The 16,689-nt window shown below is 32.2% G+C and overlaps 1 protein-coding gene across 20 annotated transcripts in view; it reads left to right on the forward strand.

Annotated features, from left to right (window-relative positions):
• The window catches only part of cac (calcium voltage-gated channel subunit cacophony), a 173,187-nt gene that overhangs the window by 135,222 nt on the left and 21,276 nt on the right, over positions 1-16,689 (forward strand). For 8 of the 20 annotated variants that reach the window (XM_085483071.1, XM_085483075.1, XM_085483086.1 and 5 more), the window contains 10 exons: positions 1,188-1,298; positions 7,084-7,167; positions 8,697-8,747; positions 10,067-10,183; positions 10,369-10,434; positions 12,444-12,535; positions 14,044-14,528; positions 15,140-15,244; positions 15,321-15,412; positions 16,624-16,680. In XM_085483071.1, coding sequence (XP_085339197.1) covers positions 1,188-1,298; positions 7,084-7,167; positions 8,697-8,747; positions 10,067-10,183; positions 10,369-10,434; positions 12,444-12,535; positions 14,044-14,528; positions 15,140-15,244; positions 15,321-15,412; positions 16,624-16,680 — 1,260 coding nt within the window. Of the gene's footprint in view, positions 1-1,187; positions 1,299-4,527; positions 4,639-7,083; positions 7,168-8,696; positions 8,748-10,066; positions 10,184-10,368; positions 10,435-11,009; positions 11,102-12,443; positions 12,536-14,043; positions 14,529-15,139; positions 15,245-15,320; positions 15,413-16,623; positions 16,681-16,689 lie in introns of all 20 variants that reach the window. The other 12 variants (XM_085483079.1, XM_085483089.1, XM_085483082.1 and 9 more) reach the window with 7 other exon arrangements.

Genomic DNA, 16,689 nt, shown 5'->3' on the forward strand with positions numbered 1-16,689 from the left:
GATATATCATAGTATATATTATTATGTTACGAATTATAACATTTAAAGAATTTTTATAAGTCTTTTTTTATGCGTTTCATTATTTGCTTAAAATAACTTGTGGAAAGAGAGAAAAATTTGTCTGAAAATATTTGTGTACAATATTAAACTATTTTCTTCTTGTCGCTGCTTCCGGCAGTGTCCTTCAGGAAATCCCCAATATACAATCCATTAATATCAATTAAGACCAGAAGACTAATCAGTCATCAATTATATACCAGTATGTGATTGCAAAATATCTCTATCTGTTAATCAATTGAAGATATGTGTAGCAGATAATGGTACTGGTATATCCATGTACACACAATTGACATATGCACCACATATTCGTTGTAAGATCAGTCACCGGAATATAAGGAAACAAATGTTTCATTAAATATATATATATATATATATATAGATATTTCCGCACACACCCAATAGGTTCGTACACGTATAAGTTAACGACGATATATATATGAAAAAGAGATCTCTTCCCTACATTATTCGGATATAAGATGACATACATCACTATATTTTTAACATATATATATATAATTCGCGCTTTATTTTACACGCCGTATGCGATTAAAACTGTGTACCAATTCGTGACACACGAATAAGCTGACTTATAACAGTGATTCGCGAATCAAGCGTAATATCATTTATTTATATTATCTCCGTTTTTTAATCTTATTCCAAAAAATTTTACTTTGACGTTACGTTCATTATTTGACGTTATCCTGCAATTTTTTACAGCTATGCAAATAAAATAGCATGAAGGGGGATGAGGCTGCTTCAGCAAGGTTTGAATTTCGCGTCGGAATTATTTCACGAGAAAATGAAAATTCTTATACATAAATTTGATTAATTAAGTCTAAAGACACAAACAATTCCAAAACGCATACTTTAGTTTGACTAACACGTTAATCTTGCTGATGCAAGTTTTATCTCATTATTAAGGTATCTATTGTGCAGCACAGAATGTTCATGTATCGGTGCACAGAGTTTCGGCGTTTAAGAGAAAAAAAAATAGAAAAAACGGAGCTATTAACCTCGAAAGAAAAAAAGAAAAACAAAATTCGTCCACACGAATCATGCAATTTTATAAGCTTGTGCGTACGTATGTCTGTTTGTCGGTCGTGTATTTGTCAGTGTATGCATTGCAGTTTCATCAACAAAGCGAAATGTTCAAGAACATACTGAAGTACATGAACATGTGCTTCACGGGGCTGTTTACTATCGAGTGCATAATGAAGATCGCCGCATTCGGCGTGAAGGTAGGCTCCACATACTACCGAAAATCCTCTCTCATCGAATCTCTCTTAGTATATTTCGAATAAAGCGAGATTCATAATTCGAGACTCTCGCTAGGTCGAGTCGCGCGAAAAATGGCTCCTCGTGATCGTTTCCCGAAATAAAAAGCCTGAGACAATTTACAAGTCTCCCATCATTGTTGGAATAATTAACAATTGTCATTATCAATGCAACACACGTAATTATTTTTAATTAAAATTTAAAATAATTTAGCAACAAATATTATATATATATTAAAAATATGTATTTTGATTAATTTATATCAGAATAGAATATAAAAAACAATACAAAGAATAATAAATTAATGTTAAATATAATTATAAGCATGTTATGATTGGTATAAAAAAATCGTGAGATGGAAAGGAAATGTCACGAGGGTTGATTTTCGCGTCGCCCGGTAAGTGCAGCTTATTAGAAAGTAATTAGAGCGTTTCTCCGCGAGTACCGATGTATAGTAAAAATACAAATATCTCCAATACTCTCGGTACTCCGGAGATATTCCATATACTTTCTATTCTCTCGCGCGTGTACAAGTATATAGTATATACTATTTAGTGAACTTTCTGTGCGCAGGGCTGAACAAGCGCTAGATGCTGTCGGAGTAGTTGTAGCGTTTCCATTTCTCGATATACCTCGTACGAACATATATAGATATGTATCTCGATAGAACTAGAATGGTATCTTTTTTTTTTTTCATTGGTGCTCTTCTATATGTAAAGATATAGCTGCAAGATCCTAGTTAGAATTTCTTTTTATTACACGTACTCTTTCGTTGTTCTGTCTTTGGGACCAATAAAATGAACTCTACAAGTACTTTAGTATGCAAAAAATGCTCAGCTCTGTACACGTAATCGAGCTTCAGGGGCAAATTTGGGAAGATAGATTTAAAGTATTTCAACTTTCATTTTCATCTCCATTTGATTCTGAATTTTTTCATGCAAAATTTAGTGCTAATCATGCGTGAAAGTGACTTTTTTTATTATAGTATTTTCATCTTTATTTGCGTATTTTTTTGTACTCGTTTCTCATTTGTTATTTACCATGACTATTTGAACATTGATTTTTAAAAAATTTTGAACTTTATATAAGGAAGATTGTAATTAAGCGTATGCAATTAATAATTGGAAGAGAATTTGATAAACACAAAATAATTCAGAATTAAATACGAACATTTATTATTAAATGCTGTATAAAATGAAGTAAAGATACATAAATCTTCCCAGATTTTCTAAATCCATAAATTACACGAAACATGAAGATAACGGGATCAAATGATTGATTATAAATTTAACATTATGGTTTTGATTTTTGTAAGCAATGTTAATTTGCATTTTACGATACTATAATCTTATCTATTTCACTCATCTATTTTATCCCGTTATCACGATAGATAATTACACTGACTTCATACATACAAGATACTGAACAAATTTGGACTATGTTTGAATATTTGTAAAATATATACGTATAGATATTCGATCGTAATATTAAACTCTAGAGCGAGTCTACCTATATATTGTCAAAATGTAATATCTTATGTGTTATTTGTATATTGTATTTTACATTATTTTATTTAACACGAAACATTTAATGACAAAGTTGACAAGCACGCTCTTAGAGTTGGAATCGAAATGCAAATTTACACAAACATTCACACACACACACACAATTAACAATTACACGCTCACATATTCTCAGACATGAAGATTCATATGTCATATACATCTGGTACTCACGCGAACACGATCAATCGAGAACATAACTTTTACATCGGGTTATTTTTAGTTTGTCTGTCTTTCTCGCTCTTTCTCTCTATATCTGTCTCTCTATCTTTCTCTCACTCTTCTCTCTCTCTCTCTTTTTTTTTTGTCTTCCTATGTATTCTGTTTTCGCGCTGGTTGTCTTGATTTTCCGAAAATATGTTGAAACCGGCAATCCAGAAACGGGCGGGGAAATAAATCCAAGAGGAAGTATCTCTCAAGTCTATCGAAGATAGGTGTATAGAAAGGAAGCTCCGTTTTTTGACATCCCTTGCATGTCTTGCCCGTCGTCTTGCATCCGCACGCAATCACTTGCACGGTCTGACATGTTTTTGATCCTCGCATGCGTACATCACGATTACTATTGACTGTGTTTTTGTCGGCCGAATAGTGGCGATGACGGTGACGAGAATGATGATGATGATGATGATGATGATAATGATGATGATGATGATGATAATGATGATGATGATGATAATGATGATAACGATGATGATAATGATGATGATGATAATGATGATGATGATAATGATGATGATGATGATGATTATGATTATGATGATGATGATCGTAAAGAATCTGTATACGATAATCATGACACAAGATTAAAGTCGAGGGAAGAGCAACCGCGAAAAGAGTTCCTCGTTCCTATTCATCGCTCGCATGCCATCGCGTTGTGAGAAAGAATATACATTTCCTTCTCACACGAGCACACACGCAGCACACACTGAAAAATTGAACATCGTATACACACCGATCGATCGAAATTTATGTACACACATACGTGTCTCTTGAGAAATCACCCTGTGAGAGATTGGTTAGATTTGCTTGGTATCGTGGAAAAAGAAATGCTCTTTGATTAAAAGGAAGGAGGAAGAATCGAGAATTGAGTTGCAAAATTAATGTAATTAAAATAACAATGATATTTGATTAAAAACAATAATTTCTAAGGCGCCAGAAGAATAAATAATTAATGTATAAATTTGTAATTTGCTCGTTTTGATATAAAATATCATAAAGAATGTTGTGTCAAATAGCAGATAACGTAAATTAAAGAAAATTTGCTTTTGCAAATTTTTAAGATGCATTGCTGAAATTAATAATTAAAATACAAATATTTAATAAAAGTTTCAAGGAAAATTGGTAATAAAAATTCGAGAAATATCTTTTATCTCAAGGAAACATACTTCCTCATTTATTTTATGCAAAAAAATGTTTCTTCTATAAATCCAATATAGCAATTTTTTTCTGCCCAGGCGAAAAATGGATGAAGCGAGCAATTAAGTACAGAGATTATTAATTAATAGGGGATGAAAAGATATAGAAAAATATATATATATATACATATGTGCGATATATATATGCAGGGCGCATAATGGAATGTATTAGAATCTGGGTTGTGTTACGTCTGTGTGTTGGGTGTATTTTGTAGTATCACGAAGCGCCGCCATTTTTCTTGGACTTCTTGACCATCGTGAACTTCGTCGTCACCTTCCTTTTCCTCGTTGAGTGCATCCTTAAACTCATCGCCTTCGGATGCCAGGTATAAACAAGCCTCTTAAATCGCTCTAACTTCACAACTCTCACTCGATTTACACCGCAATTATACCACTGTAAACTCCACCGAGACTGATATCACTCATCGATCATCATTGATTGCGTGATTTTACCGGTCGGAGGATTCACGTGAAGAAAGTGGGGATTTCGAAAACTGGCGAGAGGAACGGAAGGGAACACACCGAGACATCGCGAAACTGCTTGTCGCGAATAGAAAATAGAAATATGTTACGATTCGATTTAAAGTTTTTTGCTACGCCAGATTTTTAGACAAATCTGTTTGGTTATTCAAGAAGTAGGAATTGCCAGAAAACAGGATTTCGCCATTTATAAAACTTTACATAATTTGATACTTTTAAAGATCTCTCTGTTAAATATCAAATTAACTTTGATAAAAATATTCAAATAACGATTAAGATAATTTATTATTAATAGCAGTATACATTTATTAAGCGATTCTTCCTTTTTTTACAATTAAATCAAAATTAAATAATTAATTGCTCTAAAGGAACAAATAGATAAAACAATTCGATTTCTTTATTTAATTATATAAGCCAATTTTTTCAATAAATTTTTTTTATAAAAATGATGATCACCAAAGAATATTTAATGCAGTTAAACGGTTTTTATTAAACAGTTTAATAAAAACAGATAGTCACACACAAATAAATTTTTGTCAAAGAGAAAGTATTTCAAAGTGAAAATAAAAAAGTAAATCTTTTAACATAAATTTTACACAGAATTTTATACCTGGTAGAAATTAAATAACTAATTAGATATGTGATATTGTTTTTTTTATATATAATATTGCGTAATATCAAATGACGAATCCTTTTTTCTGGTTCAAAGTAGAAAAATGTTGAACAATGTAATTAAATTCGCGTGTCTCTATCTATCTCTCTCTCTCTATCTCTCTCTCTAGTTTGCTTGCTATTACCGGCATGCTCCCGTAGATATTTTTCTAGAAGAGATCCCGTCACTTGTACTCCAGCCGATTATCGATCACCAAAGAGTATAACATGGGTAAAATGCTTTAGAGAAAACTCTCGCGAGAGCAGATCTCTTCGTCTTCTCGTGTATTTGAAATCCATCTATGAACGTTTCAAGCTTAACATCAATGAACATTAATATCTTACTTACGAGTATAAAAGTGGAAAAAAAGTAGAAGAAATTCATCTCTCATAGTACAAATTATCGTAAAAATAATTTAATATATTTATTTTCCGTTATTTAATTAATTAAATCAATAAAGAAATAAAAATATATGCAACTTAATATTTATTAGAGTGTAAGTTCTCATTTCTAAAAATAAGTTACTTCATCACTTTTAATGACAATTTAAAATTGCACGGTAAAATTAACAGACCATTTATTTAACTGTGCGATTAAATAACAATAATTCTGTTTAAAAATTATTCTACGTTACGAAGAGATTTGTTCAACAATCATTACAACATCCAGAAGCACCATCCAGAGAAGCACACGTTACAGAGTTTCGGTCATAGAAAAATATTACATTCATATAGGAGTGCTCACAAACAAACAAACATGCACACAACACACGTACACAGGCACTTACACATATACATACACACTAAATAGCGTGTACATTCACAAAAGAAGCAGACTGTGCCATACTTTTCTTGTATTCTGGAGTCGGAAGTCTTGTAGTTTCTTCTTTAGTTGTAGCTACGCAAACATATCTCACAAACACCCGAGCTACGCCCAAGTTCGTTTAATAAATCACCGAGACATGTAAATGATTTGTCAAGATTATTTGCTTGCTGTGGATATTTACGTAGATCAAGACACAGTGAAGATAATTAAAAAAGAGCAAGAATCATAGATTATTTATTGATAATATGGGAATTTTTGTCATTTATTTTATTGTGTGTTATTTATTTTTAATTTCTTATTTAAGCTCTTACTTTTCTTACTTCTCTAAGCAATTAAAAGCGCAAGACTGATTGGAAAAAGCGTCTTAGCAAGGTAAGCAATAACGCAATTATCTTAATGGTACAGATTTTTGAAGAAACATTTTTATGAAATATTAACACAATTCTCTGGAAAAAATATTTCAACATCTTGTACATATTTTCAGTTGCATACATATGTACGTATATATATGTGTAAAATTCTGAAAACGTAATATTTAAAAAACGTATATTATTAAATTGATATAATAATATTAAAAATTCTTCGCTGTAGTTCGCTTAATTTTCAATCGTTACTCTTCATGGTGTCTTGATTCTGATTGCTCGTATATACAAAATCGTACATCCAATTATTAGAGCTCTAATATGCATCTGTCGAGATAGAAAATGTGTCGGAGCTGTTTAGCGAGCTTCGGGGTAGTAAACTCGAATATTGAATAGAAGCGAACGGAAGATCACTTTGCTAATCTATTTCTTTCGACTGTTCCCGCGAACAGAACTTCTTCAAGGACGCCTGGAACACCTTCGATTTCATCACGGTGATCGGCAGCATTGTGGACGCCCTCGTGATCGAGTTCGGGGTACGTAAAGAGCCGAAAAAACGTAGTTTCAAAGAGATAGTATAAGTGTGTATAATCGCGTTCTAGCTACTATAACCCGTAATAGAACTCTTCCAGGTATAGGTATATATATGCACATATATATGCACATGTAATCGAAATCTCTCGGAAAATCCGAGGCTACGATGTGTGATGATTGCTTGCTTTGACGAAAAGTCATTCCGATAAAATTGCATGAAACATCAGCATTGATCCGGTAGATTGATACAAATAAAGGTGGTGATAGTGCAAACACAAATGACAAAGTAGTTGCATGAACAATTTTATATATTTGTGTGTCTGTATAGAATAAAAATTCTGTAATAGTAATTATAGAAAACTGTACTATGTTTGAAAATTTAGTGTTCACAAAAGGATCATTATTTTTACGTATGTTCACAAAGTTCATTATTTTCAAAATATTTAAAATATTGTCGGGTTAAAAATATGTATATGCACATATACAGAATTTAAAAGAATTATAAGTATTAAAAATATTTAATATTTAATATTAAATATTAAATATTTTAATCTTTGTTAAATATTATATTTATTACGAGCAACATTTCTTCTTGATGACGTAACGTCAAAACGCACTATACCATCTCTGGAATTGTTTCAACGTACTAGATGAATTCTCATGTTTAAAGCGAATTGATTTGGAATGCGCTCTTGGTCGAAACACGCATCTATAATAGTGACCCTTAATCGCAGCAGTGTTGCTTGATGTGTACTTTATTAGTCTTTCGTTTAACTCTTTTGCTGCTTACTTAGATTCGTCGTGCAACCGTGTGATAAGCTAGAAGGTAAATTACGATAATTGAAGTGATACTTCTGATGTGTATCTTTTTAGCTTCGTGCTGCATTCATACGCTATATACATTACACTATACATTTCTACATTTGCACAGTATAGTAAAACAATAGGCTACTTACACATAAACATGATCCTGATACTAATCCTGTGTTCTCATAGATACATTCCCCTTTTATATCGATATTTTGTGACTAGATCAATCTGTAATTAGATTATTCGATGTCAGTTGTATAGCAGAAGAAAAAGCACAATATCATGTAGAACATTTATACACTTTCTTTCAAGTAATACAATAGCATTGAGTGTTTAAATTCTATTGACATAGAAATTACAATCTAGTCATATATACATATATGTATAGGAATAATTAAATTACAAATCAGAGAAAAAATATATAAATAAATAAAAGTGTCTTTTTTTTATATTTATTCTGCTTGTGCTTGAAAAATATTTTTGATAAAAATATGTTTTAGAAATATGCAGGTAAGATGATAGATAGAATTATCGTAAAGTGAGTATCAATGAGTCCTGATATTAAAACAAACTGTGCTTATGATGAAATTCTTCCATCGTCAGTGTTCATTTGGCAATCATTAGTATTGTGTACTTATTGTAATTGCCAGAAGTTGAGCAATAAAAAGTTCAATATTTTAGAGATGAAATAATCTCGCACTCTCACATATTTCTGTAATAGGAGACGATTATGAGTGCGCTCCATGGTGGCCAACAAGTCAAAGACATGAAGGTATAAAATTACTATACAATTTTTACGTTGACGACGTAAGTTGGAAGCAGATATTACAAGTATCTATCAAAATTAATATCGAATATTATTCTCGAAATTTTATTTTTGTGTAGAAACCAAGAATCATAAAATGTGTATAAGTCTTTTCTTCTTCCTCGTAATTTAATTTTTTTCTCCAGCAAAAAAATTACAATTGTTTCTAACGTAGCTGTCTTTATACATTATCGTTTCCCGATATGTTAATTAGCAACAATTATGATAAACTTGGTTGAATAAGATTGACACGATTTTCTTTCCAATTATTTGCAGACAAAATGAAGAACTGGGTTTCGAAAATAGTGTATTTTACATTCTCTCGAGAATCCTTCTTATAAATCATTTTTAGATCAAGTCACTTTTATCCCGTTTACTTATCCTGTGCATGCACTTTTCTGAATACATAAATTCGTACATTTTACACTAACAATCTCGTACATTTTACAACATTGACACCATCAATCCAGGTAATTGTCACACTACAAACTATACTTCAAAGGCATATGGATGCGGTGTCTAATTAATCTCGATTTCGATTTATTAAATCGTTTTTCTGACGCAAAAGTCTAATACAATTCTAAAGCAAAAGGGTTAAGGTAATTACGCTTTTATTTGCGTAATTACGTTAAAATTAAATAACTAAATAAATGATTAAATAACAAAAACAACTCAAATTATTTTTAAAGCAAAATATATAATATTTTACTAACATATTTTAAGTTGAAAAATTATCAATGTACATTAGAATTAACTCAACGGTTCTGATTTATAATGTTGAAACTTATGATATAAAAATTGATTAAATAACCATTTAAATAGACAATTCTAATTTTCAATAAAACGCCAATTTAACTTACTGACAACAAAAATACAAATCTATTGTTATGACAGTTAGTTGATTATATTATATTATATTACAAATAGATCTTCTTGTATAATAATATAATTTAATTATATTTATTAGAGAATAATATATTTTAATTAATCCTCGTTTCTTCTTTCGGCAGTGATCTTACATTCTTAAGACCTTTAGCCCCTCTTACCCAAAATTATATTGAAAAATTTATTACCTTATTTTTACATTACGCAAAAATATTGTTTCATTCTAAAGCTTCGTTCGTGCATCGCCAAGGTAGAAAAGTGGACACGCCGAAAGGATCGATATCCTTCGACAGGTCATACGCAAACACCGAAAACGTTGCACGCGCGAAGCTCCGTTTTGGGATGCGATAAGAAGTCGGCAATTTCTGGGGTTAAAGTGCAATTTTCTCTGTTCCCTGCAGGAGAACTTTATCAATGTCGGCTTTCTAAGGCTCTTTCGTGCCGCCAGGCTGATCAAACTACTCAGGCAGGGTTACACGATACGAATTTTACTCTGGACCTTCGTACAATCCTTTAAAGTAAGCTCTGATTTTTATCATTGATTCACCGAGTCCTTTTATTTCTTACACATTACGATAATTATTACTTTGATCTTTCAACACTTGTGTAATATTATTATTATTTAAATTTAGGGAATCATAATTTTTCATCACAATTTCTATAATTGTAATCTTAAAGATAATGAAAAGTTGTCTTCTTCCAGGCTCTGCCTTACGTTTGTCTCCTCATAGCAATGCTGTTCTTCATTTACGCGATCATCGGTATGCAGGTATGAATCTCCTTTGAATTCCTAAAAAGGTTCCTACGAATTCGCTCATTTAAACGCGCTTTTAAAAGGATGACGCACAGGAGAGTGCAGGACTGGAGAGTAATATAATTGTTCAGAAATTTAATTAAAGTTACATTCATAACGTATTATAGCGGAGATACATACAAATCTGATAATAACTATTCTAATATATTCTCTACGTGAAAGAAGAAAATATGTAGCACATTACTGAATTATTTGATTTTATTCATATTTTACAAAAGAGGCTTTCAAAACTTGTTATACGTCAAAATTTTATATGAAATAACTTTTTAATTAATTCAACAATTTGTACAATTGACCAATGATTTTCGGTGCCTCTATAAAACAAGAAATAATCACCGCAACGTAATTATCATCATATCGATCTCTATATATTTATTATCACTTTGAAAAAAAAAATCGTTTATATATAACAATCGAGAGAGAAACGGAGTGTCGAAATAAGCTCGAGATAGTTTCTGGCACGCGCGAATTTTACAGATTAAGAATATTAAGCGACAGACAGCTGACAACTTGAAATTGTCCGTTGTCAGGTCTTTGGCAATATATCGAACGATCCGGAAACAGCGATCGATAAACACAACAACTTTCAATCCTTCTTCGCCGGTCTTATGTTGCTTTTCCGGTGAGTCGAGCAGCTAGATTGACTGCCGCTTTGACGGCGACGAGTTGAGATGACCTCCGGCCGATCAGCTGATCGGACCGGCCGATCCGACTGACGTTTTTCTTTCGTACGAAGATGTCACCTTTATTTTTCTCATCATGATTTTAAATTTAAAAAAACATTTTTCTCATTTAATTTTTCATTTATCCATTTTCCCTCTTTTTTTCTCTCTTTCTCTCTCTCTCTCTCTATCTCTTTATTTATATCTTAAAATACATCTTCGTACGAGAGAGAAACACTTTTGGGGCACACCTGATCGCGTCGTCGCGATCTTTCGTCACGATGCTTCGCGCATGCATCGCAGAAAAATCTCTATGACGTCACGGGAAATTAGCATGGACGATTTGTCTGTGTATCGATATACTATGTGTTGCAGAGAAGGAATTTTTTTAAATGTGCCTTTGATGTTGCGATCTCGTTTACGATAATTTATAATTAATTGTGGAAAATTGGCTTGCGCATACAAGATGTATCATTAATAATGCCCTTTTGTGGGGCGAGCGAAGCACCGTCAAAGATCTCGCGCGACTCAGATGTGAAGGAGGTCGTCGAATGTAGAACGAGAAGTTGAACGGAATATATAAAAAGTGTGATCGTCGTAAATTAACTTTACGGTAGCGTATGGTTTTGTTGGCATGAGCTGTAACGAGAGTAAGCTGCTCGACATGTTATATAATCTGTTGTGTGACTCACCCCAGTTAGTTACAATCCTATAGAGAAGTTTCCATATAGTGATGCCTGCGTTAGAGTCTTGAAGTTATGATTAAGACGGTGCTTGAGAGAATACGTCTCTTGTTACAAAAAAATAATTAGTTAATTTTAATCATATTGCAAATGTTTCAAATTGTCAACAAAAGATGGATTATCAAATTACTGAATCGCTAAAATGTAAAAAAATTTTGGCAAATTAAATCTTTGCTATAAAAGGATGTCAGTAAGTTAATCATTTATTACAAGACGGGACGCATAAATGATTCATATCTCGATTCTCTCGAGCACATCGTTTACTGATTGAAAGAAAAAGTATATAAGAGGTTGTAGTTAGAAAGTACAATATTGAATTATTATATAATACTCATTACATAATTATATAATACTCATTACACAAAACCGATTACACAAAACCGATCGAAGCGAACGAAAGATCGAAATAGTGGTCATCCAGTGAAAACGAAAACAGAGAACATTTCTCAGTTATCTTTATTCGAATTTTTATTAACTTAAAAGAATACATATTTGGTGACGCAAATTTGTAATGCTACTCGCGCCTTTTTGGCTGCCCTATTTTTTCTGTGGGTCTCAGGTATTCGGTAACATCGCGCTGCAAGCTGATTCTTCTATTACCAAGCACAACAATTTCCAAAGCTTCATACAAGGTCTGATGCTGCTTTTTCGGTAAGTAACACCACACCAGAAACATCTAGCTAACTGTTTAACCATTCAACTTGGCCACGCGAAACTGATCGATCGAGCTTTCACGCTCACCTTTTACCTGCGGCAAGCTACTTATCACGACTTTTTGTTACGATTTGCGAAAGTATAAATAAGCAGAAAACGACCAAAGTTTTCTTTGGAACAACGATCAAAATAGACTGTTCTTTGAAGACGTTTACGTGACAAGAATCTAATATTAATTCAGTCGTTTGTCAAGAAAGTGTAATCATGATACATTTTTTCATCATCAATTATGGAAGAAAATTTCAAAGATTAATTTTTCTAATATATTTTTAATGTATAATAAATATATAAACAAAAAAATTTAATTACATCATAATTTAATTCAAAGGAAAAGAAGAGAAAAAAAGTTATCTATAAAATATAGTATAAATAATTTGCAATAAATATGAAATGGAATTTTCGGCAAATTTTGCCATTGTCACGCAGAACGTCAACAATTACCACGACGTCTGAAATCTTCTAATCGCTTAATTCATATTATTTCCGGATGTATGTTCACAGCAGGCCTTTTCGCTTCGATCCAACCACGTATATTATTATTACAAAGTTTTTAGCACACTAAATTGAGCACAAAAGCAGAATCAGGCTAAACGACACAGTATATTCCGAGCAAACAAAATAATACACAGCAGCCTCGTGTAGAATTGAGTTCGCCATCTTCAGTTCGCAGTTTATAGATCATCTTTGATGTTGCATCAACTGCCAGATTTCGTGCATGCCGCGCTTACGAAAGAAATGGGGGCTCAATTACTTGTTCCCCTCAGATAATCAAATCAAATTGCGCGAAAAATTCACGGACGACACTAATTTTAGAGCAAGTTCAACATAATGTTAATAATTAAAATTCTTATTTTTATCTTATATGTAGATATAGCTCTACATTTAGTGTATGTTTGAGTGTACTTAAAAACTGAGGAGATTATAGCAATTGCGCATTCAACGTACGCTGCTAAAAATGCAATGTTTTTGCCAGAGTATATTGCATGAATTTTCGCAAGCTCAATTTTTTCTGCCATTTGCAAAAAGACGTTGCATTAAAAATATAAACGTAGGGTTGTGATACTCTTGAGAACAAATTTCCACGAGACAAATCCATTAGCCATTAAAAATTTACTATATAGCAAAAGAGGTAGTAACTTTTTCTCAAAATGTGACTTTTTATATATTCCACGAAATTAGCGTCGAGAATTTTGCTCTACCTTAACGAATGAAAAAATTCAAATGAAAAAAATGGATTTGTACTCGCAATTAATTGCATCTTAGATAACAATACATCATCATAATATTTCTCAATAATCTCGTGTTAGACACTCATATCGTTGAGCGTTTAACTATTTGACTTAGAGTTGTGAAAGGTTTGCATGCGACAATAAAAGCGCGGCTTTGACGCAAGCGATACACTAAATCGCTAAAGCGATATTGTGCTCAAGAATCGATCTTCCCAGGTGTGCTACGGGCGAAGCCTGGCCAAACATCATGCTGTCCTGCATAAAGGACCGTCCTTGCGACCCAAAGGCCGAGAAGGAAGAGCCTGACAGCTGCGGCTCCAACATCGCCTACGCTTACTTCGTGTCGTTCATCTTCTTCTGCTCGTTTCTCATGCTGAATCTCTTTGTCGCCGTCATCATGGACAACTTTGATTATCTCACCCGGGACTCGTCGATCCTGGGCGCCCATCATCTCGACGAATTCGTGCGGATCTGGGCCGAGTACGATCCGAATGCCACCGGCAAGATCCATTATACGGAAATGTACGACATGCTAAAGAACATGGATCCACCGTTGGGGTTTGGCAACAAGTGCCCGAATCGTCTCGCGTACAAAAAACTCATCAGGATGAATATGCCGGTGGACGGTGACGGCAAAGTCAACTTCACCACTACGCTGTTCGCTCTGATACGCGAAAACCTCAGCATAAAGATGCGATGCGGTGAATATCAAAATCATTACAAACTTCCAAAAATTATCAAAGATTAAAGAAACAAATTTATCGTTTATTATCCAAAATTCAAGTTTATTCTCCGAAAGAGAAATCATACTGTATAATATATTGATTTTTATTTCAGAAACGTCACAAAATAATATTTTTGTTCAATAGTTTCTTAGATAAAAATCATTATAAACTTCCAAAAATGACCAAAGATTGAAGAAAAAAATTAATCTTTTATTACCAAAAAATAAAGTTTATTCTCTTAAGAGAAATCACACTGTATAATATATTGATTTTTATTTCAGAAACGTCACAAAATAATATTTTTGTTCAATAGTTTCTTAGATAAAAATCATTATAAACTTCCAAAAATGACCAAAGATTGAAGAAAAAAATTAATCTTTTATTACCAAAAAATAAAGTTTATTCTCTCAAGAGAAATCACACTGTAAAATATATTGATTTTTATTTCAGAAACGTCACAAAATAATATTTTTGTTCAATAGTTTCTTAGATATTGTCATTTTGATTTCATAAAGATTTCAATGTTATTTTTCTGATTTGACAATTAATTATGCGTTGATTAATTAATTTCGACTTTGCGTCTATAGCCGACGAAATGAATCAAGCTAATGAAGAACTGCGGGACACGATCAGAAGTATCTGGCCTCTGCAAGCGAAAAAAATGTTGGACCTTTTGATACCTAGGAACGAAGGTAAGATTCGCTCTTCTCTTCAAAGAGTCGTTGCATTTTGCAACACTTTATTGATGATCGCGCGATTTTTTTCCAGAATTGAGCAGAGACAAACTCACCGTGGGTAAGATATACGTCTGTCTTCTGATACTCGAAAGTTGGAGGTCGAAGTCAAAACCTGCCGAACAGGTGAGTCGAGCAAAATCTCAATATTTTTCGTACGAATAAGAATTTTAAGGATATCTTCTTAAGTTTCGTTGAGATCCTTCAATTGCGATTATCTTGTTTGAATTTCTGACGTGGCTTTTCAGTATTAAACAAATTAATTTATTGAGAATAAATTTAACATAGAAATTGGTATATATTAATAATAAATATTTATTTAAAAAAAATCCTTTTTCTCTTTTGTGTGTTTTGTAAAGTTTTGTTATGGAAGAAACAAATTCGAAAATCAGAATTGAAGGTTTCGGTTGAGAATGAAATTTGAATGAATGTGTTTGCCGTTGGTTTCTTCGTGATAGGACATCATATACGCGCGAATGAAATCTCGAATAGAGAATTTTCCGTAATTTCATGTAATTTCCATAACTCGAAGGAGTTTAGTACCGTCACGAAACTCTTTCTCGATTATAGAGAAATATTTCTGACGTTCGAATTAATTTACAGATTTGTCAGAATTTGTCAAATCACATATATGAATCATAGCTTCGATGTCTAACAAATAAAATAAAAAGTTAATTACAAATTTATTAAGGCATTTTAAATACTAAATGTCTTTTTTTCACTTGTACTTTTATTTGATTTACGGGGCAATAAGTCAAACTGTTTAGTTGGTGACATAAAAAAGATGCAGTCTGTCTGTTTATTTAAATTAAATATGTCAATGTACGTAGAAATAGTTGGATGTAATTTGACTCGAATATTATCATTTGAAATTTGTGCAAGTAATTAATATAGATATCATCCATCATGTCTATTAATTACCGTTCATTTATAAATAATGTGCTAATATAAATTATTACTTAAAATTATACACACACACACATCGATGTTAGAACAAAAGTTAAATTCATATCTATATCAAAAAATCTCACGTTTTAACGATAATTTTAACGATAATTGATGGACTGATTGGATAGCAACATTTGTCTATCATAGATAGCTCTGAGATTTTTGAATGGATTTCAATTAGACTGTTAGATAACAAGACACGATTTGATTACTTTTTTTAATTAAAGATCAAAAGAACAAAATAATCATAATTTTTTTTTAGAAAACTTGAGTATAATTACTGATACTTAATTTACTGATTAAACTACTTTATCTTAAAAGTATTCGATCCGAAGGACTTTCACGTAACTTTCAATCATCTTCTTGTATTTTTTCTCTTTATTTTCCAGAATGATAACGATCTTATCGATAACGATAATGCTGGGCAAAGTCCTGCAGCCCAGGCGGTAGTACTT

Source organism: Nylanderia fulva, unplaced genomic scaffold (genome assembly GCF_048542155.1).
Source record: "Nylanderia fulva isolate GAGA-0341 unplaced genomic scaffold, ASM4854215v1 Scaffold23, whole genome shotgun sequence".
NCBI lineage: Eukaryota > Metazoa > Arthropoda > Insecta > Hymenoptera > Formicidae > Nylanderia > Nylanderia fulva.